Source organism: Conger conger, chromosome 2, assembly GCF_963514075.1.
Source record: "Conger conger chromosome 2, fConCon1.1, whole genome shotgun sequence".
NCBI classification, from domain to species: Eukaryota; Metazoa; Chordata; class Actinopteri; order Anguilliformes; family Congridae; genus Conger; species Conger conger.
The window spans coordinates 25,673,115-25,700,128 of record NC_083761.1 but is presented as its reverse complement, the minus strand read 5'-3'; the positions used below and the strand labels follow the sequence as shown (position 1 = coordinate 25,700,128).

The 27,014-nt window shown below is 41.7% G+C and overlaps 1 protein-coding gene across 1 annotated transcript in view; it reads right to left on the bottom strand.

Annotated features, from left to right (window-relative positions):
- Window positions 1-27,014, bottom strand: part of atrnl1b (attractin-like 1b) — a 143,122-nt gene that overhangs the window by 32,057 nt on the left and 84,051 nt on the right. The window contains exons 21-26 of the mRNA XM_061230943.1: window positions 26,023-26,075; window positions 21,974-22,068; window positions 21,318-21,396; window positions 19,367-19,524; window positions 10,679-10,740; window positions 3,435-3,513 (exon numbers count right to left, since the gene is read on the bottom strand). Of these exons, the coding sequence (XP_061086927.1) occupies window positions 3,435-3,513; window positions 10,679-10,740; window positions 19,367-19,524; window positions 21,318-21,396; window positions 21,974-22,068; window positions 26,023-26,075 (526 nt within the window). The remainder of the gene's footprint in view (window positions 1-3,434; window positions 3,514-10,678; window positions 10,741-19,366; window positions 19,525-21,317; window positions 21,397-21,973; window positions 22,069-26,022; window positions 26,076-27,014) is intronic.

The following is a 27,014-nucleotide window of genomic DNA, read 5'->3' as shown; positions in this document are numbered from 1 at the left end:
CACACACACACACACACACACAGACACACAGACACATACAAACACACAAAAAAAAAAAAAAAAAAAAAATGCACTTATGATGACGACTATATGTTTAGAACAGCAGTCCAGGTGTATTTTCCTAGTTCTGGATGTGATGCTTTGACTTGTGGTAGAACCTATGCACTTGTAAGTCGCTTTGGATTAAAAGCGTCTGCCAAATGACTAAAATGTAAATGTAAATGTACAGACACAGACACACACAGAAACAAGCACAAAAATAAGCACACAAACACGCATGCACACAAACAAACACACACATACCCTTTCCCCCACACACACAAACTTCCCACACACTGAATTCCCATTGACTTCTCATTTCTCGTTGTGATTTTGCACCCAGCCCTGGCAGAGAGGGGTGTTCGAAGCCAAGGCGTGGTCGCGTGCGGGTGCCAGGAGCACGGCACAAGAAAACCGGCCACCGACGCGGGGCAGAACAATGCCCCTCAACGCTCCGTCGCGTTCGCTTCACGCCGCCGAGTCACGGACCAGCGACATGAGACGGACGCTGCGCTTCCGGCACCTTCCGTCAGCCCGCGGCCTTTCTAAAGCCGCCGCATTAATAAACATGACAATAAAACATCTCCACGTCTCACAATGACGGAAGGCCGGGCTTTTGTGCGGACAGGTTAACAAAGAGAAACGCACAAAGCATCTTTTCTCTGGGACCGCGGCCGCAAGTGGGCCCGATCGACTGTGCAAACTGCGATTTCCCGCCCCCTCCGTAATAAATTTGACTCCGCAGAGAGGAGAGGAGAAAGCAAGCTATAAATGGCGGGTGTGCGTTCGGAGGGAGGCGGAGAAGCAGCAGTCTAATTAATCCGGACGTTTCCTTCAGAACCGGTCCGGTCATGGTCGGGAACAGAGATTGTCGACAAGGTCATCGTCTTATTATGAGTAATGAATTGGATTCATCCATCTTACACGCAAATATACAGTTACAGAAATGCACGCATACACAAGTACACACACAGATACACACACGCAAGCGAACCCACCCACACACTCGCACACAAACCAACCATTGCATACACACACAGACAAACACACACTCATGCACACATGTACACAGATTTCAGTAATTGTGCTGGTGTCTGAGCTTCCAGCAGCCAAGCACTGAAGCAGGCTGGTGCCAAACAGAGCCCTGAAATATATGCACAGCGGCCTTGAACACAGACAGCCCACCAGTAAACACACACGCAAATGCATTCCTCCAGGCCAAGCCCCTTTAAACAGACAGCTGTATAACGGAGCACCTTTGAAGAGCAGTGCTGAGGAGCAGGTCTCTTTCTAGGAGGGGGACAGGTCTGCAGGTGAGATCTAAGCGTTCAGCTGCTGAACGCTGATAGCGGGGCTCGCTGTGTAAGGACAGGGCATTAAAGACCTGCCGGGATCTGCATTTCCTCCGCTTTTAATTGGGGCCTGAAATTAAATGCAATTCACCGGGGAAAACCCCATTTACATATGATACCTCAAACCCAGGGCAAGCTTATGGTCACTCAAGGCAAACGCCAGGAAGGCAATTTCATCTCTGTGAAGTCCTCTGACTTGCTCAACTATACGGCACACGCATTCACGAAGGTTCTCACGCAAACACACAATGTGCGCTTCACACATACTGTAACGGGACAGCCGTAGCGGCAAAGAACATTTCCCTCAAATGGAAGTCAGACAAATGGATGCAGTGAAAGGTGGTTTATTTACCGCAGACATGCAGGCAAAGGTGAGGGCTATTTACAGTGCAGGCAGTGAAAACAAAAGTGATCAATATAAATAAACACCTAGACACAACCAAAAACTACCAACAAAAGTAACAAAACGAGCACATACAGCTATGTACAGGGCTTCGCAACAGCCAGAAAGACCACAAAACTATCAGACACAAACTTGTCATTTCTCCAACCAACCAACCAACCAACCAACCATCAAATGAGGGGCAAATATATAATGCATAATGTAACAGTATAAAATCAATGATATATTATCTGCATCACTGAGGCAAAAAAGGAAATAAAAATAAGGAAATATTTCTCCCCTATATACTGTGGGCTATTCCAATCAATCTATTCCAAGCAATATTGATAAATAAGAGTTTGGAGTTTTGCCACCTTTTGACCCGGAAACAACAGGGGTTACGCAGATGCCGACCTGAAACGCGTTAAGTATGTTATCCAGTTCTAGCCTGGTAATGCTGTGCTTCAAAATGTTTAAATCAAGTAAAAAAGGTATGGCTAAGAGTAAAATAGCAGACTGCTCCACTGTGCCGTTAATTGGCCACCCTAACTACAACAGTGTTGCTAAAAGCCAGAGTTTATCACCATTGCTAACACCGTTTTCAATTATCAATAAAACGAATTATATAAACATCTCTGTGCATATTGTCCATTACTATATCCTGGTATTATAAAAATTAAATTTTTGTTATTAGCTCTGTTACACATACACACATTAGAAAACACATAACCATAATACTACACTCAATCCACACTAAGAAACTCTCACACGCATGCTCATCAATATGATTGTGATGTCCGACATAATAAAGATACATTCTAAACATCAAGCAGTAACAAACCGGAGACATGCCAAGGACATTTAATCAGAATAATAAGCATGTTAACAGTCAAAAGAGGACATTTAATCAATATAATCAGCCTACAACCATGTTGTGGCTACAGTAACCTTGTGAGGTCTATTAGAAAGCTACTGAAGCTTTAAAATGCATAAAGTGCATCGTGTAATCAATGCTTGTTCATCACACTCAGATTGGCTCAGCTCTCTGCAAATGCTCATACATCCATAAGAACTCGATTGTTCTTGCATAAAAGAAAAAGATACAAATGGTAAATAAATAGCCTACTAATTCAATAAATACTAAACATAAACCACAGCCACAGAGATTTTGTAGCCCGACGTGATAGTAGGTAGCGAATAATGTTAAACATTTGACGCGTTATTCTGAGATGTGAACTGAGATGAACTAAATTAAGTATAAGTTGCATTTCAATTCCACTTTGGTTAAAACCTATGGTTTTCAGAAAAAAATGGATGAAAACTGGATTACTGAATCAAGAACACTGAAACATGAGTAAATGTATCAAAATAAAAGTATATGGTTTTCCCATATGTTTGAACACAACACAATGTAGATTATTGTTTGTGCTATTATATTGTTCTTAATTTTTATTAAGGGTGTGAATAATTCTGAAGCCCACCGTATATAGTAAAAATAAATAAATAAATGTTCACTTTTTTCATTTTTTTCCTTAACTCAAGCATGACGGATTTACTCCACTCTCACTGATTAACAACACTGCGCTGATTAACACAGCCCTGGCAGATTAACACCGCCATTGCTTACACGGGGGGGTCGGGGTTGAGGGAAGGCGACTCACCTCTCTACGCCTGGATGCCCAGCAGGTCTGTTTGATCTTCCACACGACGGCCGCCACCAGCAACAGAGACAGGAAACAGCTAAGAGAGGTGACAGGGCAAGTCAGTCAGCCATTCAATTACTTACCTTAATCTACATCAAAACATTTTCCCCTCTAAATTGAATACTTAAAAAAAAAAAAAAAAACCCAAAGAACATACAGTTGGGGGGACTATGTATAAAAAGGGCTTTAATTGCTGTAAAACCTACACAGTTCACCCAATATGGATGTAAAAATCGTCAAAGCTGAAAGTCTGCACTTCAAGCATATAGTGATCATTTAATTTCAACTGTTTCTTTGCTGGAGCACAGAGTGAGAATAACAAAAACTGTGTGTACAGCTGCAAGTGAATTGTTCATTGTCTCGGTGTAACACTGCTTTTAATAATGAAAAAAGTCAGAATCGTCAAACAGAAATATATCAAACACCCGAAGAACCCCCACCCCAATCTGTGGTGTAACTGACTCCATTACTTTACAGATGCTTTAATCCACAGTACAGTACTGAGAAAGTCTAGATTTTTAAAATATTAATTTGTTTTAAAAAAAATTTTTCTGCATTAGACATCGACTTTTGCACAGTAGTGTACAATAAGTGCATACCAAAGGTCATTAAAGACTAACTGAACATTTGAATTTTTTTTTTTTTCCCCATGAAAACAGCTCCTCCATCTAACAGTGTGTCAGCCATTTCCTGCATGTCACCACTGCGCACAAAACTGACTAAACTGTCTGTTGTCACCTCATCGGGCCGTGCCAGTGGCACTTAACACATGAGTTTCCCGATGGTCTGAGTGCCCTTTATCTCGTGGCATTAAAGACCAGCTGAAACACAAGTCAGAGCAGCACCAGCTTCTGCGATATGATGCAAACGCGATTGAAACAAATCTTCAGGGGGAATATTTGAAGGGAGGGAACTTGATTTGACTGATGTCAAATGAGGAGGGGGAAGCAGAGCCATAGCCAATGGCTCTGAGGGGGAAGATTACACGCCAATGTGTGAAAGCATATTGATTGGAGGGGAACAAAAAATATACAGACATTTGATCAGCATACTCTACATGTCCACTGGCACACGATGACAAAATCTAAATTCAAAGTGGATGGGAAAAAAAAAAAAAAAAAGCTTTGGTGTGAATTGTATTAATTTCATGGAATATATACTTTAAGATGTGTTCATATGGTTATGAGGAACTGACAAAATTTGGGAAAAAGTAGTTACATTTTACATTTTGGTCATTTAGCAGACGCTTTTAATCCAAAGTAACTTACAAGTGTATTGGTTCTTCAACAAGTTAAAAACATCAAATCCATAAATAGCACAACAAGCATGAAGAGCAGTATTTTTAATAATATAGATATCGGAGAGGGATATCAGAAGGGGGGGGGGGGTGGAAATAAGGAGGGAGGACTGATTTTTTTTTTATTTTCACTTAAAAAGTGTCAGGGACAAAAATGGCTTCTGAAGAAGTGCCCCTGGCATAAATGTCACCAAAGCCGCCACCCAGCCACCCAGTCCCCCATCCCCCCCCCCGCCCCCGCTGACAGAGGAGCCAGGATTTGATCCTGCAGCTGCTATCATGTGACATACGAGATGCATTTAGATTCATAAATATGTATGCGTGAAATAAATTAGATTACTTGCGCTACCAAACAAATAAATCCATTTAATGTTCACAAATATACGTCACTTCTGTTTGAAGATTATCCCAAAGCAAATACGAGAGCAACAGACCTTCAATCACCTGATTAGGAGGCAGGGCAAAAGGAACATGCAAATACGCACACACAAAACTCACACATAGATGAGTATCCACACACACACACACACACAAATGAACAATTGCTCATGCATACTGTGCATACACACAACCAAACACGTAGACACACGTACACACAGATGAGCTTGGATACTAAGCCACACACAAATGAAATCTTGCACATGCAAGCGTGCACACGCGCGCGCGCACACACGCAGACACAAAGCTCAAAAGGGGCAGCGCCAGGTACAATCGATATAATATAATTTCAGGATAAAAAGACCAACAGCTGTACTGTACTCTGGAGCCATATTCAAGCATATACGCAGACACACACCTTTATGATACTACCTTTGCTGCACAATTGAGAGATCACTTAGATGCGAGGAGAGTGAAAGAAGGTTTAGTAACAGCTAATTGATTTAATTAACATCAAAAAAAACATAAAAAGCTGCATCAAACACAGCCAAATTGGTTTTTTTTAACCATTTGAATCCATTATTTTACTTCTGCATGTTTCAGTTAACTTCAGTTCACACCGTCCAACTTTCTGAAATATTGTGTCCTATCAATTGCTGTCTGTACTTATCACCATTGGATCATACACAGTGCAGTCTGTATTAACACAATTTGTGTTGTTATTTTTAATCGATTTGCTCTATACTCCAGTGCGTAGGATTTGAAACGAAACAATGAACATGTCAGCTTTAATTTGCAGGTACATCCATATCAGGTGAATAATGTAGGAATTGCAAACCTTTTTATAACGAATGTTTACGAACAATTATTATTTTGAAACTTAACGATATTTTTATGATATGTAAACATTAATGGGAAAAAATCTATCAGTGTTAACATATCATTTAAATATTGTTTATTTTTTATAATCAATTCATATCATTTCACCCTAACATGAAGGCTATTATTAAACAGTAGTTTATATGTAGACAGGATCTAATGTTGTGATTGTTAAACAACAGAACTATATTTATTGTATGCACTGTGATAATAAATCACTAATCAAATCGCAATTGCAATATTGGCCTGAAAAATTGCAATTTGTTTTTCCCAATTTGCCCTACTATACACCATCATATGGAAACTGCCCATACACCACTCACCCCAAAACAAAATAAAGATCACATTCAATGCTCCAACTAGCGTACCATATTATTAGTCAACAGACCTAAAAACTTTAAGCAAAGTTTATCACTGAAACTAGAATCTGTCATCCCACCAATAATACACACAGATCAAACCAGTTTCATTAATGGGAAACATTCTTCAGAAATATCATTTAACTTAATCCATTCCTATTACAATACCATCTCCCCAAACAAACCACCATTCATGCGAGCACCCCTTAATCCTGAAAGCGCATTTGACAGGGTAAACTGGTCCTTTCTCTTCACCTCCGTTAACCACTTTGGATCCAGGCCATACTTCACCAATTCAATAAACATACTATACAATACACCCACTGCATCTGTTATAAGTAATGGGCATACATCAAAACCATTTCAATGACAAAGAGGCACTCGACAAGGACACCCATTATCCCCACTACGGTTTACACTATTCATTGAGGCCCTGGCTGGTTCCATTAGGCAATGCAATAGCATCTCAGGCATCCGATCAAAGTCACACCACCATAAAATCAGTCTGTATGCTCATGACATTCTATTATACATTACATTCTCATCCTCCCGTCTATCAGCCCAAAATCTGATTTGTAACAATCGTGCTGCGTCTGGCTACTCTATCAACTGCATACCCCAGAGTCCAAATTTCCCCAAATTTCATTGAATTATTCAAACTGAACTATGTTCCCTTACTACACGAAATAAAAGACAATCTCGAAAGATGGAATAAACTACCCATGTCGCCGACTGGCTGAATATTCAGTCAAGTCTCAGGCTGGTTGTTCTCTCTCAAACCGGGTTGGAGTGAAAATTTACAGGATGGTACTCCTGGAACAGGACAGGACAAACCCCAGAGGACACCTGTACAGAGGTTATGATGCCTCAAATCCTCTATGTACAGAGTATACATCAAAGCAGGATGTGAAACTTTAGTCTGTTTATTCTCCTTTACAAAACGGTATTCAATTTTGTTCCCCACACTATAAAAATATACTTGTAGATACGCTGAAAAAAGTTCAGCGAAGGGCAACAAGACTGATTCCAGGTCTCCAACAGGTTTATGAAGGGAGACCCAAAGCTCATAATACAGCTATGTTCAAATAAATAGCAGTGCTTAAAAAAAAGTGAATAAAGTGCAAATATTTTTTAATAACTTTTAGTTCCATATTTCTAATGTAGTGGAAACATTACACATTCAATTCCAAATCAAAGCATTAACAAATTTTATCAAGTCTGCTTTATTCTTTTACAGGAAGCAAATAAAAGGAATATTAATCTGTTAAAAAAAGGCAGTGTCAACATTTTTCTCTTCAAACTCAAACATTATTGTATAAAATGAAGACATTTTTCAAGATTTAACTTCACTTTAAATTACTGAACTAATATTTAGTTACATAACCATTGTTTTTGATAACTGCTACGCATCTGCGTTGCATCGAGTCAAACAACTTCAGGCACCTAGAAACAGGTATTTCAGGCCAGGATGAACAAACTACATTCCACAGTTCCTGTGATTTTTTTGGTTTTGCTTCAGAAACTGCATTTTTAATGTCACCCCACAAATTTCCAATAGGGTTGAGGTCAGGGGATTGAGCTGGCCACTCCACTACCTCAATCCTTTTTGTCTGGAACCAAGATGTGCCTTGCTTCTACCAAGGGGCATTTCCTCTACGGCATACGGCAACATAATCTCTTCAAGTATTTTGATGTATTCAAACTGATCCATGGTATACGAACCCAACATCGTAAAATGAAAAACATCCCCATACCATGATTTTTGCGCCACCATGCTTCACTGTCTTCACAGTGTACTGTGGCTTGAATTCAGTACTCGGGGGTCGTCTGACGTACTGTTGACGACCACTAGACCCGAAAATAACAATTTTACTGTCATCAGTCCATGGAATGTTACGCCATTTCTCTTTGGGCCAATCGATGCGTTCCTTGGCAAATTTATATCGATTCTGCACAAGACCTTTTTTCAACAATGGTGCTTTACGGGGGCTTGGCTTCGATCAAACGTCTTCTGACTGTAACAGCACTTACAGGTAATAGTAGATCATCTTTGATCATTCTGGAGCTGATGAATGGCTGAAGCTGACTATACTTTGATCCGTTTTAACAGTAGTTGCTCATTTTCTTCCCTGTGTTTCGGGTTTTTGTTGCCATTTTAAAGCATTTGAGATCATTTTAGCTGAGCATCCTATAATTTTCTGCACTTCTTAATAAGTTTTCCCCTCTCCAATCAACTTTTTAATCAAATGACGTTGTTCCTCCAGACAATGTTTGGAACGGCCCATTTTACTTAACATGTTTCATAACATGTGTGAAACATTTGCTTCCCTTCTTCCTTAATAAAGGACAATTCATGACACCTGTTTTTTCACAGAATGAATGAATTCGCTAATTAAACTCCACAGTGATATTATTTTGAACACGCCCCTTTCAATGAATGAGTCAATTACTCAGAACAAGCAGCGTGCATGTCATGGCAGTAGTTTTTCTATTGCACTACTACATCTATGAGTAAATTATTTGCCATGCAGAAATATCACCACTACTAATAACAGTGGTTCATCAGGTTACTGATGTTGTACTGCTATGTTTTTGAACACGACTGCAAGTTTAGCCTCAGGGTGGATATAAAATGTTATTAATAATAGTCCACTGAACCCATTTCAAGTCTGAGTTCTGCCAACAGAGCCAGAGGTCACAGGTTATAAATCAGATCCAGTTTGCACTGGCAGTAGAAATAATTTTTTTTACACACAAAGAGGAAATCAGTTTGAGGAGTCAGAGATCCTGATAACGGCAACCTGGCTGTCTTATTCAACATTTTTATTATGGCTGTGTAAAATATCAGATTATGAGGATGATGGACTGAAGAGCCAGTTCCTTTTGTCATAATTTCTCATGTTCACATATGCGGTAATAGATAACCGCACAATACAGCTATATTGTGTACTTTAAGTTTCATCGCACACTAGCACCCAGTCAAGCTCAGCCAGTTTTATCAGTACATCAAAATTTCATTTTAATCGGCAAGGTGATATTTGTGTGATGATGCACAGAAGCACTTCCACCGTGCGCTCCATTATAGAGCACTTCAGAAACAAACGGCAAAAGCAGGTCAGGCCTCTACAGCAAAAGGTTCCTTATGAAACGGACGCATTAACTCGTAGAAATTATAGAGGCAGAAATGTAAAGGCCATTTGCTGTTGGAAAGGAATGGGCTGTTGGCTTTGGCTTGGGTTAAACGCCAAGTAATTGCTGCTTGATTGGCACCGGTGCATTTTTAATCAACACCATATTCTCAAAGGGCAGCACTTTAAAGCCTCACTCAGAGAGAAAAAACATAAATAAAATTAAGGGAGCGATAATTGGCTTTTATTTTTATTATAATAACAGGCATGGACGAACCCAAGCTGGCTTTCGACAATGGCAGTAACAATCGCAACGTCCTCAGGTCAAAGCTTGGTTTTGTGGGTGTGGGCTGTTTTTAAATGGATATTTTTTCCAGCCGTTTAATTCGACAGGACGTTTTTTCTGGGGTGTCGTTTACTGAATGCTGCCATCTCTGGGGACAGGGGTACTGAGGGTCACACGCTGCCTGTTGCATGTTTTTGGATTTTAAAGACAAGCTGAAAGATACGTTAGGGCAGTAATAGCATCCATGATATGATACACCGATATTACAATTGTAAAATTTCTTTCAAATGTATACTTTACGACGTGTTCGTATGGTTATGAAGAATCGACTAAATTGAGGAAAAAAACCTGAATTTTGATTTCAGTGGGTCTTTAAGAACGGGCTTGAAAGGAGAACACTGACTATTGCCCTACTCGTTCTCAATAAATGTTATTCCACCCTAAATACACAATATAGTTGAATCACATGACACTCCTGGAGGCAGACAGGAAATTGAAATGAAGCAGAGGTAAATGGGGGGAGGGGGGCGTGGGGTGTGGAGGATTGTACAATAACATGCAAATAAGAGCAGGAATGAACTACCTGCTTTTGTATTTAGGAAGGTGGAGGGAATTTAAGAGGTGGGGGGTGTTATCTGCAGACCCAGGGGTGAACGCTGCATATATTGTAGAGTGCAATCAGGGTTAACACCACCTGTGAGCCAGATGGTACAAACTATCACAACCTGCACACCGTCTACATGCGACCACTCTAAGATGGCAGGAGGTACAGCCATTGAGATGACAGCAGCCAGGAAATAAAGTATATTAATTTGTTCAGTTAATCTTTAAGTTCCCTTAAAACACTTGTTCCCTTAAAACAACGTTCCACTCACCTGAAAAACGTGACAAAGAACTGAACCAGGTCCATGATGCTGTTGTGTTGGGCAAAGGCGATCTAGAGAGAGAAAGGGAGACAGGGCTAAGCTTCAGTTTTTGAAATATTTTTGATGTACTTAACTCTGTGTCAGTGACTACGTAACACCCTACAGGTCACACAGTGCTACAGGAGAGCTGGTGCACAGCAGAGGAGAGAAGTCTCGCTCAATAACGGTAGCGGACCATGTGTGGGACAATGTCAGGTGGAACTAACTGACTGACTGCGGGTCATATTTGTTTTGACACAGGCAAGGCACTGCACCACTCAACACCCCACACACAACTCTCTACACCTCACACCCCACTCTCCTTGCCCTACGCCCCACTCTCTCACCAAACACAGTCCATTATCTCTACATTAACAGTGGCAGGGGGTGACTCCCACAGTCACAGAGGCAGTATTATAACTCTGCTATCGGAAAAGACATTGTCATGCCTGCCGGTTCCCAGATCCCCGTCCTTTTAATTTACATGTTTTTATTTTTCCGTGTTGTAGGTTGGGTGCGGTTAGTGATTTCGGTCCGGTCCTGGTTTTCCATCCCACACAGTGACTTCACTCACCTCGTTACCCTGCCTCACTTCCTGATCAGTTTCACCTGCTTTGTTATCACCTCATTTATCCATAAGCACTGATTTCATTTTCCCTGCAGTTCTCACCACATTCCTCACTCCCCTTCAATCATTCAATTAATACTGGCACATGTAGAGCATTCACTTCCACGTTGTTAGTTAGATTCCCTCCACCTGTCCTTTTCACTATTTAGTCCCAGCTCACACTCCTTTCCCTGCCGGACCTTTGAAAGTTCTCCTCCTAAGTCAAGCGCCTTATTCATATCCTTGTCAGTTCCTGTGAGATATTCAGCCTTGTCTCCTGCTTGCCCTGCCGATTCCTGCCAGTTCGCCTGCCTGCTTGCCTTCCTGTTTCCTGCCATCTTTGTTGGTTCCTGCTAACCTTGCCTACCTGGTTGGTGGTCTGGGGATTCTCATTTCAAGCTCACTCTGTCATTCCTTAATAAACGCGACCAGGGAGGAGTGCTTAACCTGACTGAGGTCTGCGTCTGCATTTGGGTCCTTACCACTCACCCGTTGTGACAGGCATGTGCCCACAGGCCCATGAATCTACACCCCACGGACAGACATAGGATTCAGAGCACCGCAGTCTTCTGCAGATCACCTCTGTTTAACACCATCAAATGTCAGTCGCCTCGCGCTCCTGCGATCCCTGCCCACACCAAGTTAATAAATATCTTTCATACCATATCACAACCTGTTGCCTTTTGCACCAAAACAAAAAATATGCAATATTGAAAAGTGAAACACTTTGTAAAATGATTGTTCACATAAAACCAAAACTAATTTTGGTGCTTTTGAAAAGATATTAGCAACGATTCCTTCACTTGCAAAATACATTTTTTTTTTACCAAATCCTCCATTTCAGAGATGTTGAGTATTTCCCCCCCCCAAATGCATGCTCATCGGCCTGAATTAACCCTGAAACGATAATCCAATTGTACCATAATTGGCTATTTGAGTTCCTGTACAAAAGCCTGTGTGATTCAGAGTAGCATAATTGTAGGGGAACTGGGCTTTCAACTCCAAAATTGTAGGTGCATTTTCCAGGCATTGCCATTCTACCTAAGAGCAAGGTACTTAACCTGAAGGTACTTAACACTTCACAATAAAATTTCTGAAATATCCAGCTGTATTAATTGATTCTATGTATAAAAAAAATATTGTCCTTGAAATGTGCATGCTAAATGACTAAAATTTAAATCTTCATAAATGTATAAAGGTCCCATCTACAGAGTACCCTGCCTGCATTCTCCACCAGTGAAATGAACATCTCTACTGCCTGTCAGACAAAACTGAAAAGATAAGAGCCCAACAAGGGCCTGATAGCAGCATGGCTGCGATGCAATATTTTGCTAGACTCCTCTCCCATTACAGATGCTCTCCAATTGTTTTGTCCATTAGACGTAAATACAGAGGATCCCGGTATCTCGCCGTTTCAATTTACATTCACTTACTAAAGCCCACTCGGTCACTCTGACTGGGAGACCTGGGCGATTCAATTAGAGCAAAAGCCATTTGAGCTAATGATGTCTCTTCTGGAGTGAATAAAGGACGGCGGGTTTGGGAGTGCGAGCGTGAGCCACACTGGGGGACGGGGGAAGGAGCAAAAGCGGGGTCCGTCCCACAGGAAACCCAGCTTGTCCAAAAACCAGTACAAACCGGTTTGCCAGGGAAGGAAATTGGATGGGCGGGAGAGCGGAGAGCACAGGGACCCCAAGGCATGGTCATAGGAGCTTTGTGCGTCACAGTTAAAGCTAAGAATCAGGGCGATTATGAGTTTTGGGTTTTTTTAAATTAGTTTTAATTTTGTTTCCATTTTCATTTCAGTTAAACAAACAAACAATTTTAGTTCCAGTTTGTTTTTCAATGCGGTTTGCCATTTATTTTAGAGGCCTACAGTGGCTTCAGAAAGCATTCAGACCCCTTGCACTTATTGCACACTTTCTGTTGCAGATTTCAATTTTAAATGGATACACTTGCCAATTGACACTCAATAACCCATAATGAGTGAAAACATGTTTAGAAATTTGTACTAATTTATTCAAATTCAAAAACAAATCTCTCATTTACATAAGTATTAAGACCATTTGCTGTGGCACTCCAAATCGTGGTCAGGTGCATCCTGTTTGCTTTAATTCCACCTGTGGCAAATTGATATGATTAGACATAGTTTAGAACTATACACAGGTGTGTGCCTTGAGTGCCAGAAGTCACACTGCATGTCAGGACAAAAACCAAGCCATGAAGTCCAAGGAACTCTCTATCTGCGATAAAATTGTAGCGAGGCATAGATCAGGTCAAGGGTATAAAAGCATTTCTAAAGCTTTGAGTGTTCCCAGGAGCAAAACAGCCTTAACAATTGTGAAATGGAAGATGTTTGGACCCACCAGGACTCTTCCAAGAGTTGGCAGTCTGGCCAAACTGAGTAAGCAGGCAAGAAGGGCCTTGGTCAGGGAGGTGACCAAGAATCAAACTCTAACAGATCACTGAAAGTCCTCTGCAGAAATTGGACGGACGACCATCTCAGCATCACTCAATCAATCAGGCCTTTGTGGCAGAATGACTGAATGGAAGCCACTCTTGAGTAAAAGGCATATGACAGCCCGCTTGGAGTTTGCCAAACTTATGAGGGAAAAGATTATCCGGTCTGATGAGACAAAAATTGGAACTGTTTTGGCAGAAATCTAAGAACTATGTCCCCAGGCACTGCTCCTCACCAATACCATCCCTACAGTGAAGCATGGTGGAGGCAGAATTATGGTATAAGGGTGCTTCTCAGAAGCAGGAACAGGGAGACAAGTCAGAATTGAGGGAAGGATGAATGCAGCCAAATACAGAGAGGTCATTGAAGGAAACCTGCTCCAGAGTGCATGCAACCTCAGACTGGGGTGACTGTTCAACTTTCTGCATGAAAATAACCCGAAGCATACATCCAAGACAATGCTGCAGTGGCTTTGGGACAAGTCTCTGACTGTCCTTGAGTGGCCCAGCCAAGGCCCAGACTTAACCCCCATAGAACATCTATGGAGAGACCTGAAGATGGCAGTTCAGACGCTTCCCATCCAACCTGACAGAGCTTGAGAGGATCTGCCAGGAAGAATGGGATAAACTGCCCAAATCCAGGTACAAAGCTTGTAGAGACTTACCCAAGAAGACTCATCTGTAATTCTTGGGAAAGGGGTTTCTACAATGTACCGAATTAAGGGTCTGAATACTTGCATAAATGAGCTTTTTATTTTCAGTAAATTTTCAAAGATTTGTAAAAACATGTTTCTACTTTGTCATTATGGGTTACTGAGTGTACATTGACAATTTTATACATCTAAAATTAAGTCTACAACACAATAAAGTGCGCAGAAATACTTTCTGAAGCTACTGTACATATTTAGTTTCAATAGAATCTCGTTTTAATTCATTTATTATTTTAGTTTCAGGGTCAGAAAGTAGGTTTTCAAGAGTTCAAGTAGAAAACACAAGTCATGGAAGATTGTCATACTTTCTGTATCTTTTTATTTATTTTTATTTATTATGAATCTCTGGATAAGTAGTGAGTAAAACATTTCTGAGCAAGGAAATAAATATTGCAAAGAAAAATGTTGATTTCAAGAAGACCAAAAGAAGATTTTTTTGTTGTTGAATGCTTTATACAGTCTTTTGTTTGATACCTTTGACTCTGACTGCTCCTTATCTTGCTCAGTTTTATTTAAAAACTTCATCAAGCCAGACCTTAGGTGCACGAAGTGCCAGAGTACGACTATTTTAGGAGAAGAAAAAAGCAGGTGATGTGTTTTGGGCGCGAAACTCCACACAGTGCAAGGGTTGCTGTTGCTGGAGCCAAACGCAGAGATGAAACGTGACGATTTAGAGCATTGCCGCTCACAAATGAGCAGATTTTACTTAAGCGTCTCACAATCCCAAAGCATGTCTTTTGCTCACTGAGATACTTTTTCTGCCACGTGTTATTTTTTAGATTCGCAAAAACTGTTGTGCAAACAAATGCAGAAGTTTAACAACACAGCTACGTGGGGGAACCAGGGGGATTCACATGAAATGATACAATTAAGCAATTCTTTGCTCAGTTTGTCACATTTCAATGAATCAGATTCATCAAGTCAGGCGCTAACCGCAGGAAGACTCGCAATTGCACTATTTTAGAGCTGCAGAGAACACAATAACTTTTGGGTGTAAGATCCTCACAGCCAGGGAAGCGCTCCTTGTGAAGTTGAACCCGTTGAAGAAACGTGCACGTTCACAGAATCACGTTCACAGAAAGGATTTGTGTGCAGTTATATCAGTGTGTGACAGCAGTGCAATGCATACAATCATGGAGATATGGGTTAGGAGCTTCAGTTTGTTCACATGAACCATCAGAATGGGGAAAAATGTGATCAAAGTAACTTTGACTGTGGAATGACTGTTGGTGGCAGAGAGGGTGGTTTGAGTATCTCAGAAACTGCTGATCTCCTGGGATTTTCACACACACCAGTATCTACAGTTTGCAAAGGATGGTGCAAAAAACAAAACCAAAAAATCCAGTGAACAGCAGTTCTGCAGACAGACACGCCTCAGGAAGGGGACAGTTGCGCAAATAACCACACATCTGAACACACAATGCATCATAACTCTAAGGGGATAGGCTACTGCAGTAGAAGTCTAATGAATACCTAATAAAGTGCTCACTGAGCGTAAATGCAGTCAATTTACCCTTTACCATTAAAAAAGGCCTGTTTCAGTCAGTCCCTCAGTCGCCAGCTATAACGGTAAAGGTTGCCCCACACCTGGAAGCGCGCTGTTTATGAAATACCTTTTTTCTTGCATTTAAAGTGCTCGTCAATCCACAAGACAAATATGCATACGGAAAATAAAAGATTATAAAAATTACTTTTTGAGGTAAAGTATGTCTTTTTTAAATAGGAGTGCTGTAGATCTGAGAAGGCACGTTCAGTAAGCCTTACATAGTTAAAGCTCATTTCTGGCTGGCTGCCCATTAAAGAGCCAACATTTGACTGAAACGTAACTGCCACATTAATCAAATGAAGCCTCGTCCTCCTGTACTCCACAGTATAAGAAGTCAATTAAAATTTAAACTGAAAAAGACAGGCTCATTATCATTTGTTATCCTTTATCCCAGGTTCTTTGTGACCATTAAAAATGAATGTTTATTGGCACAGGATCGTTAATGATTATTAATGGAGGCTTTGACGTGTACAACTGGCACACAGATGTACTGCAGCGTGTGCGTACGAGCTAGCGTGCGTGCGTGCGTGCGTGCGTGTCTCTGTGTCAGACCTGTGTCAGACCTGAGTCAGACCTGTGTCAGACCTGTGTCAGACCTGTGTCAGACCTGTGTCAGACCTGTGTCAGACCTGGGTTAAATACGTTATTGTTTTGGATTCAAATACTTTTCTATGCCTTACTGAGCTTGTCTAGTGCATTGGAACCTATGAAATACTCTCAAAAAGTGCAAACCCCACTTTCTAGTCCTCTTGGTTGATCAATCGAGCACAGAGAAATAATAAAATCTAAAAATAATTATGTATTTCACCCAGGCCGGCTCTATATGTCTATTCTGTATCCCTTACTCTAGGGCTAACCCCAGAGAAAGGAACGCTGTTGGTGTTTCATATGAAAGGATCCAGTGAACTCCCTGCAATGTAAAAAAAGATAAGCAGATCCACACAGAGCGGCCTTGGATTACCACGTCTATAGGGAAGGTAAACATGCTAGTGTACGGAACACAAACATCACACGCAGTTTAAACGCGCCTCTTTCGCTGTCCCTCGCCCCTGGTGTGTGACCTCATCAGAAACAAGGTGAAAGGTCACAACGCTTGGCCCCAGGTTAATCTGTTCCACGCCTGTCACTGGCATCGCTGGAAAAAACGTTAAATGAGAATGTGTAAAAACCGGCCTGTGACTTAGCTTCCGGAGCCCCGTAACCAAAGTTGACTCACTCAACGTGACCCCCCCCCCCACCTCCCTCATGCCCCACACTACATCACAAACTTTGCATTAAATGAGCATTTCAGTCGCACGAGTAATGTACTACCGTCCCAATTCTACATAAACGCGACTCGAGCCGATATCCTTCACGACGCGCCGCTATCAAAGCGCGCATTTATAGCCCCTCACTCGCACGTCTGTCAGCTGTTATATATTAGCACTTAGCACCCGCTTCAATTTTATGGATCGTAAGATTAAACCATGAATATTTCTGAAGGAGTGGTTTGTTGAAGTTTGGGGACGCATTTCAGAAAATTGATAGCTTCGTCGCAAACTCATGGATCATTAGACGGGCTTCATTGCGGCACACGCCATGCTTTATTGTGCCTAAAGAAACAACTGCAGATTTTTTTTTTTTTACGAAATTGCTCAATCCTTTTAATTTTAGCATATACATCAAACCTAAAGCATGCACACATACATCATCAGGCAGTTAAAGACTGTATGCATCAACAACCATAACTATCATCATTTACATTAATTTCAATCTCATAAGGTAGATAGAAAAATTCATTTTGCCTGCTGTCACATCTGGTGCCAGTGAAGACAACCATATAACTCATTTAGGAACCACAGATGCACATACACTCATGCAGGTACATGCAAATGCGCGTGCGCACACACACACACGCTTAATTTTGACGAGCAGTCATGTTAACGTAAATGCTAACGACATTAGTCTAGCTTTGTGCAAATAGATTTCGTCAACCTCAGAATAACCAAACAAATTTGTCTAACGTTGCCCTCTTGCATTCAGGAGGTACAATTTTTAGTGCGTTTCAAAAGAAAGGTTACAAAATTAATTAGGAATAAGAATTTAATGGACTTTAATTCAAAACTCATTATTTGGAATTTCAAGTTTTAAATGCCAAACAAGTATCTGAACATTCAGATATTTAGATGCATGTCTTTCCCCCTTTTAATCTGTAAGTGTGAGCCATCTGCACAACAAGCCACTTGGCCAAGTGGATCACAGATACAGTTCAGAAAACTTTTTAACTCCTGTGGCTGGACAGTTCAGGCTCTATTGTTCACTCCATGAATAATATTAACTGTGCTTTTACAGCACTTTTCCTAGATGGTGCACAAAACCCAATAACAGTATAGATATGATAAAGGAAGAAAAAAATAATAAAGCCAATAAAAACAGTGAACAAAATTGGAATACGGGTGAAGTTGAAAGCAAAAACAAAAAACAAACAAAAAAAATGGGTCAAATAAGATTTAAAAGACAGAGAGCCAGGGGCCCTGATAAAATCTGCCGAATTATTCAATGAAACTGAAGCCCTAGCAGTGAAAGCCTTGTTCCCTGTTATTTTACAAATTCTGGCCGGGCTTTTTTTTTGGTAAAGGTTCTCAGGGAACATGGTAGAGTATATGGGTTCAAGAGATCAGCAATGCATTATGGGGCTAGACGAAGACCAAGCACAAAGCCGTTTCGAATTTCATGGTTGAGATATTAACAGGGAGTATTTTAATGTTGTAGAAATTGCTATGCGCTGCTATGTAGTTGTAAACAAGTTGATATATCGAAACTACAAAACATCACATTCCACCACATCCCGAAACCACCCCCGAAGTGTCATACAAGCCCGCCTGCCTGCTGCACAGTTGGTGTACTTCGATAGGTGTAAACTAGTTTGATGGAACCTTGCAGAGAATAAACTCTGTGGATGTTGGTGTTTAACCGCGGGATTATATTTACAAAGAGACATTACTGTTGAATTTTGCGAATGTACATGTTTCAGCACTTTGAAGCCACAGGCTAAGGGATCCATATGGTCAACTTTACCAGGGTGAAGTAAAGCCAAGATTTAGGAAGATATGCAACACAATTCAACTATCTGGATGGACAGATCTAGCTCCAGGTAAGTGGAAACATACCTTCATTTCATTTTTGGGTGAAATGCCCTATTAGATGTGAGTAATGTTTTAAAAAATGATCCTAAAAGAAAAGGCAGTGTAGTGAGACGGCAAAATGAATTGGGTTGGAAACGGCCCTTGGTCCGGCAGAAGGATCCTGGGTGATTGAACTGGCTGCAGAGACATTGCGAGATTTCAGGCTCTCACCTGAATCTTGATTGGCCAGGAGAAGTTGCTGACGTAGACGTAGAAGGTGATGTTGGGGTTCGTGCGGAAGCTGAATTTCTCGCAGGAGAAGGTGTCTCGGTAGTCCTGGATGTTGCTCTTGGAGACGAGGGGCACCTCCTCCCCCGATATGGTCCCAGCTGAAGGGCCAAGGGGCACAGTTAGACGCTGTCAGCTGGAAAAGAGATCAGCTGGCCTGTGTTTGAGTGTGCCTGTGTTGCAGTGGGATAGTGTTTGAGTGTGGCTGTGTTGCAGTGGGACAGTGTTTGAGTGTGGCTGTGTTGCAGTGGGATAGTGTTTGAGTGGGATAGTGTGCCTGTGTTGCAGTGGGATAGTGTTTGAGTGTGGCTGTGTTGCAGTGGGATAGTGTTTGAGTGGGATAGTGTGCCTGTGCTGCAGTGGGATAGTGTTTGAGTGTGGCTGTGTTGCAGTGGGATAGTGTTTGAGTGTGGCTGTGTTGCAGTGAGATAGCGTTTGAGTGTGGCTGTATTGCAGTGGGACAGTGTTTGAGTATGCCTGTGTTGCAGTGGGATAGTGTTTGAGTGTGACTGTGTTGCAGTGGGATAGTGTTCGAGTGTGGCTGTGTTGCAGTGAGATAGTGTTTGAGTGTGACTGTGTTGCAGTGGGATAGTGTATGAGTGTGCCTGTGTTGCAGTGGGACAGTGTTTGAGTGTGCCTGTGTTGCAGTGTGATAGTGTATGAGTGTGCCCGTGTTGCAGTGGGACAGAGTTTGAGTGTGCCTGTCTTGTAGTGCGATAGTGTTTTTGTGTGTTGCTGTTGTACAGTGAGTATCTCAGAGTTGCATTTCAGAATCTAGTGAGAAGTACGCAATGCACACAAAAAGCTTTAGCTCCTCATTTTCACTTTGCAAATTCACACAACATATGGCAATTATGTTCTTTTGAATAATGTATGATACCACATGTCAGATTAAGTCATGATCAAGGATGATGGAAAGCAAACGGACCAAATTTAACAGTCTGCAATTAACCAAGTGTTGAACTACAGGCTGCACACGGCTATGAACCACGCTACTGAAAAAGGTTTATTCAGTCAGTAAAATCAGGTTTTTACAGGTTTAAAATGACAAAACAGGTCCAGGATTTGCTCCACAAAGGTCCAGGATTTGCTCCACAAGATTTGCTCCACACAGAAGCACTTTACAATGGGCATTGTAAAACTGCACACGATAACCTTGATCTGTATGACAGAAGCATGAAATATCTGAATCCTGTCACACACAGTCGTGCATTGTACATTGTTATTTTCCATCCGATGGTCTGGGGAAAAAAAGAGGTCAAAATGGCAGCAGTGGTTGCAGTTGGGTTTGTGTGCGTTCATCTTAATTAAAATTGCGGGGTTCCAGAGAAGCTCTGGTACGCCAATTCAGGGCCCTGCGAGGAGGCTATCCTCACCGGTGAATATTAAACACGGAAAGTGGGCACTACTGTGCTTGTGTGCTGATGTGTCCACCTGTGCAGACCTGGGTCAAATATGTAATTGTGTTGGATTCAATACTTTTATTTGCTTTACTGAGCTGAACAGGTATGAACACAATCACACCTGGGCAGATGGAAAGGCATACACCTAGCTGACCTAAATCATCGTTTTGAATTTGAATACTTTTCTACTCTTTACTGAGCTTGTTTGGTGTATTGGGACCCATGAAATATTCTCAACAAGTGCAAACCCCACCTTCTGGTCCTCTTGATTGGCACAGAACAGAATTTGAATCCAAAACAATTACGTATTTGACGGAGGTCTGCGTTTACAGCTGGAGATATAGAGAGGCCTGGATGGAACCATTAAAGCTACAACCTGTCTGAGCTGGTCTGGGGTCAGTCCAGCACCAAGGGACCCAATCTCCTGCAGGTTTTTGACGCCGCCTTTCTGCTGACCTGTAATCAGTGGATGGGAGTCTGAAGTATCTTACCTGTCGAGCCCACAGACCAGGTGATGTTAAGGTTGAAGTTGTTTGAAGCGTTGATTGACATCTCCAGGTTCTTATTGGTCTAAAAAGGAAAAAGCTTGGGTTATTTCAGATTATTTTAAGCATGCTAAAGCTCCTGTAAGGCTAATATTAGACTACAGTCAGTTCAGACAGAGTCTGTGTTTCTGTTACATTTTGATTATAAAAAGTATTTGATTACAAAAACAGCAATGTCATTTCCACATAGAACGGAGCAGCAGAACCTGGAGGAAATGTTTAATTCTACAGAGTGAAATAAACTCTTTCTGCATAAATCAAATACCTGCTGTAGCTTCAAGAAAATTTATCACATATTAAACTACTCTGTAGAAGACTACAGGCTTTACAACTTAACTCTAATACAAATCAGACCTGGGTAAAATAGCTACAAAATTGTTTGGGATTCAAATACTTTTCTGTGCTTGACTGATCTTGCCTGGTGCAATTGAGCCAACCAAGAGGAGCAGAAGGTGGGGTTTGCACGTTTTGAGAATATTTCATAGGTTCAAATACATCAGACAAGCTCAGTAAAGACAAAAAAAAGTATTTAAAACAATTATTTAGTTTGGCCAAGGTTGGCTAGGTGTAACCGTGAGCCTTTCTAGGCATTGTAGTCATACCTGTTCAGGCGTGGCCATGAAGTTGATAGCAGTGTAATGGTGGTCATCCTCCTGCAGCAAGCTGAATGTGAACTGGTAGTCAATCAGCAGGTTATCTGTGGGGGATTACAGCAAAATATTATAAGTAAATTCATAACCTTGCATACGCTGATTGACCACTTTATTAGGTAGACCTGTACACAAACTCACAATATCTAATCAGCCAATCATGTGGCGGAAACTGAATGCATAATAGAATGCAGACAGTGTCAAAATGTTCAGCTGTTGTTCAAACCACCAACATCAGAATGGGGAAGAAATGTGATCTAAGGGACTTTGACTGTGGAATCATTGCTGGTGCCAGCATCTCTGAAGACAAACACGTCAAACATTGAGGTGGATGGGCTACAGCAGGAGAAGAACAGTAAGTCAAAAAATAAGTCTAATAAATACTTAATAAAGTGGTCACTGAGTGTAAATGTCATTGTCAAGGAAGAACAGAACAAACCACTGGAAAAGAAGAGCTCAATAAAAACAAATAAAAATGAGTCTGACAAACATCACGTAAATGATAGTTGCTATGCTGAACAACAACCGTTTCAAACCAAAGGTCAGAAGGTCGCCTAACACACAGCGGCGGTATGCGCTTAGCCAGTACTCACTGAATTACCTTGGTAAATCAATCAAGCGATCGAAAGCATTTCCGGGGGAAGGAACCACTTTTGTGGGTCAAACGGGTCTAAAGAATAACAAAATTCCACAAATTGCACGCTAATCTCATTTAATATTAAATGAAATTAAATCAGGTACAAGGTCGTTTTTACAATAACAGTCATTGTAGCATTGAGCACACAGCAAAGACCTGCAGACCATACATGGCTGCTTCTTTAATACATTTACAGTACCAGCATATTCAACGGCAGCAGCTTCCCTGCTATGAACGTAAACAAGGTCATTACTGAGTGGTGCTTAAAATGTCAAAATGGTTCCCCCAAGGGGTGAGAACTCCTGACTATCAGGCACAGGTGGTTAATGGTGTCGTAATGGTTCTCATTAGTGATGAGGACCTCACTGGCGCACTCTAGCGTGGATCCAGAAACACTAGTACACCATCGCTCACTGTTGGCCATTTGATGCATGTGCGTGTGTCTGTGTGTGGGTCGAACAACTCCAATATCAGGGGCTATGAGAGACATCCAGATAAATTACATTACATTACAGTTATTATATTATATATTATTGGCATTTGGCAGAACATCTTATCCGGAGCGACATACAGTTGATTAGACTAAGCTGGAGACAATCCTCCCCTGGAGCAATGCAGGGTTAATGGCCTTGCTCAAGGGCCCAATGGCTGTGCGGATCTTATTGTGGCTACACCGGAATTAGAACCACCAACCTTGCCTGTCCCAGTCAGTTACCTTAACCACTACGCTACAGGCCGCCCTATTTTCCTATCCAAAGCGACTTACTATTGATTAGACTAAGCAGGGGCCAATCCCCCTCAGGAGCAATGTGGGGTTAAGGGCCATGTTCAAGGTCCCAATAGCTGTACCAATCTTATTGTGGTACTGGGGCTTTAACCACAAACCCTTCCAGGTCCCAGTCAAGCACCTTAGCCACTAGGCTATAGGCTGACCATAAATCATTGGTTGCAGACTGGTATACCCCTGTCCCATAGCATAAGTGAGATTCCTCTGGTAATTAGGCTCTTCTGTTCCAGCTACGCAGTTCTACAGCACAACAGCTGTACAGCTAAACTCAGAGTGAAAAGAATCAGTAACGGGCAGAATGCGTTTCTGAAGACACTCGCACTCACATCTGCAGTGCTGGGACAGACTCATTGAATGAATGAATCAGTGCCATTTAAACCTTCACAAACTGACCCAAAGTAAAAACCCAAAAAACAGGTGAACGAATAGCAAAAAAACAGTTACAAATAATACGTAAAAAAATTCAAAATAAGATAATTTACTGGTAGGTACACATGGGCCTGGCTGCTGCAATTCCTATGCCAACAGCAAACAACCGAGAAAGAAAAGCTTGGCTGTCTGGCTGCCCTGCCACGTATTTTAATTTCAGTCAATGGCAATTATCGCTAAAAATTGGGCTGGGCCATCAAGCGCAGAGGCCCACCACATGCATTAATAATTTGCCCATTCCTGTCAAGGCCCTTTTCTTATTGATAAATTCTATGCAGGTCCAGCTACTGAACAACTCAGTCTGACACCGCCGGCTGTAAGCTCAGCGGTGTAATGAAAGTGAAGGTGCCCGCCTAATTAAAGTGGACTGTCGTCCGCGTCGCGACAAAGTCATTTACAGAACGTCGTCACGGTCGATTTGCACATCGCTTTGTCCCACAAGACGATCCATCCAGCTAGCTGTCACTACACAAAACACGGCCGACGCGTACTAATACTCGGCAACTAAGGTTTAGTTTTTGGAAATTCTATAAAAAGCTAGGATAAGACTTTGTTTTTACATTGGAACAATGTTAGGTCCCCCTTGCAAAAGAGATGCAAGGTTAAAGAATTGTAAAATAAAATAAAATAAAATAAAATATGAGGCATGATTTATTTTGAGAAAGGGAATCGATCATTTTTACAGAAGAAATGGCATTTTGCATCATTCTTGTTGTACGCCAAGTGGGTACAAGCATACCATCTGGAGACACCGCAGCTTGCGACAACAACAGACAAATATTCCAACAAAATAAATGTAAAAATAAATAAATAAAGAATATATTGGCCCAAAAAAAAAAAAAAGAAAATGGCCAATTTGACAAAGATTCCATCTTTCTCCCTGAAGGGAAATTTCAACCGTGAAGTGAAACAAATGGAATTAGTGTTTCACGAATGGCTGTTTCGCCTAGCGCAATGCTTCACGAACGCAATCAAAAGCTTCCGTCTGGTGCTGGTGCCCTGGTTATCGCCATGATTTATGCCGCCGGGTGTCAGACAGATTTCAGGGAGTGTGTGTGTGTGTGTGTGTGAGTGTGTGTGTGTGTAGTAATGGACCGTAGCTGCCAATCAGAAAACATGACTTAAGAAGCCAAGTTAAAAAGGGAATTGTCATAACACTATGCTGTTATGCTTGTTTTCCCACACAACAAATATTTACAATATTGTTTTGGGTCAAATGGAGGGCTACAGACAGGTCATGGCAGGTTCCTTTCAGGGGAGTTGGGGAGGCCATTTGCAATTTATCACCCTGATATGCTGACACCCAAATCTCACCCTTGAATCCAAATCCTACCCAGTTTTATTTTCCCCCAAGGTAATAAGTGCTACCGATTGGAAAATCAGTAGTTCGCAGCCTTTGAGTACCATGGTTTGAATAACAGGGTCGGTCCCAAATCGCAACTCTGCTCTCTTGCTAATTGAGTGCGCAGACTTCTCCGCGGTACTGGAAATAAAACAACCGCCTTGTCCCAAGGACGCACCGCTTAGCTCAGAAAATAGAAGTGCTCCCCGGGATGCAATCACCTGGTTTTGCTAATTAGCACCATTCTTCAGCGAGGGGGTAGAGCTAATTAGTGAGATCAGCTGGCTGAGTTAAATGGGTGGAGGAAACACTTTTACATTCTCACCCCTGGATTTTCCACCTCTGTTTCCAAGTGGTGCTGCTCAGCTGCCTGAGGTCACATGATCAGTTAGCAAGGAATTCTGCATCCGATTGGCCAAGAACGAGCACTAGGGAATGGTGCTTGCAACTGGTATGCAGTTTCAACAATAGCAGACAAGAAGAAATCCTCCCATTTCAAAGTGTCATTTTGAAAAACGTGGGTGAAATATCTGCACTGAAATATCACAATCTGGAACATCTCGACCTTGTGATTCTCTATCTAATACCTGTTCATACTTCAGCCAGTATCAGCTATTATCAGCCTTCTTCGACATCATATCTCCCCAGACCTTAAATTTGAAAAAACACCAAAGACTCTTGAGCAAATCCACCGCTCTTTTTGAAAAAGTACCGCGCAGATACAGCATAAACGTGTGGCATTAAAAATCTTTTAGACATGGCGGTTTCACAGAGGCAGGAGAGGGGCTTGCAGAAGAGATACTTACAGTAGCACGTTCCCCTCAGGGGGTTGCCCAGGTAACGATTCTCTGAGTCACACCTGCAACAGAAGAAGAAACTCTGAGTTTATCGGTTTTATCACGGTGGCATTAGCTGCACTTCACACAGCCGATTGAGTACAGAGATTGAGAATCTTTACCTGGAAAAATAAAATAAAATAAAAAATACCACAAAGAATTATTAAGAGTTAGGAGCCAATCAGATTTCACTGTGCATGTGACAGGCTTAGCCTGTTCAGCATAACAGGTATCACGAATCTTCTATCTATGTTGACCGCTAAGCTAGGGAATAGTATGTACAATTTTTGTGACCGAAAATGGCTGTAACATTCATCAGATGTTTGTCCTTATGGCTAAACGGTTAACTACCTACAACACAATAAAGTTGTGTTTACATTTTTATATATTATTGTTCTCTGTTGTGTTATGATATAATGCTTTTTGAAATAGCTGGTCTGAAGCATGCCTGGCATGACTACTTTCTTACAGAGAACAACACTACATTAAATAACAGTACAGTACAGCACGCACGCACGCACACACACACAAACTCTGACAAGAACATATGCACACGCACACACAAACACAAACACACAGTGGTAGTAAACTGCACTGCGCAAGGCCTTTGTCTCTAATGATTATTAGCCTGGAATAAATCCACAGCGTATAAGAATGCGATGAAACGCACCAGTGGGCAGAGGGAGGCCTCTCGGAGGAGGCAGCAGTCTGGGTGGCCTTAAGCAGATTATGAATGGTGCTGCCCCCGTAATGGAGGAGAAACAATGTGCTGTTAAACCGCCCGGCTCATCAGATTAACTCCCGCTCACGGCCAGGAGAGGCCTAAAGCCCACGGCTCAGGAGACCTTGAATCTGCCACACTGTGCAGGGCGACGTGCCGCAACGACCTCCCCATTACTCACACATACACACACACATACATACACACAATCACACTCACACACTCACACACACACACACTC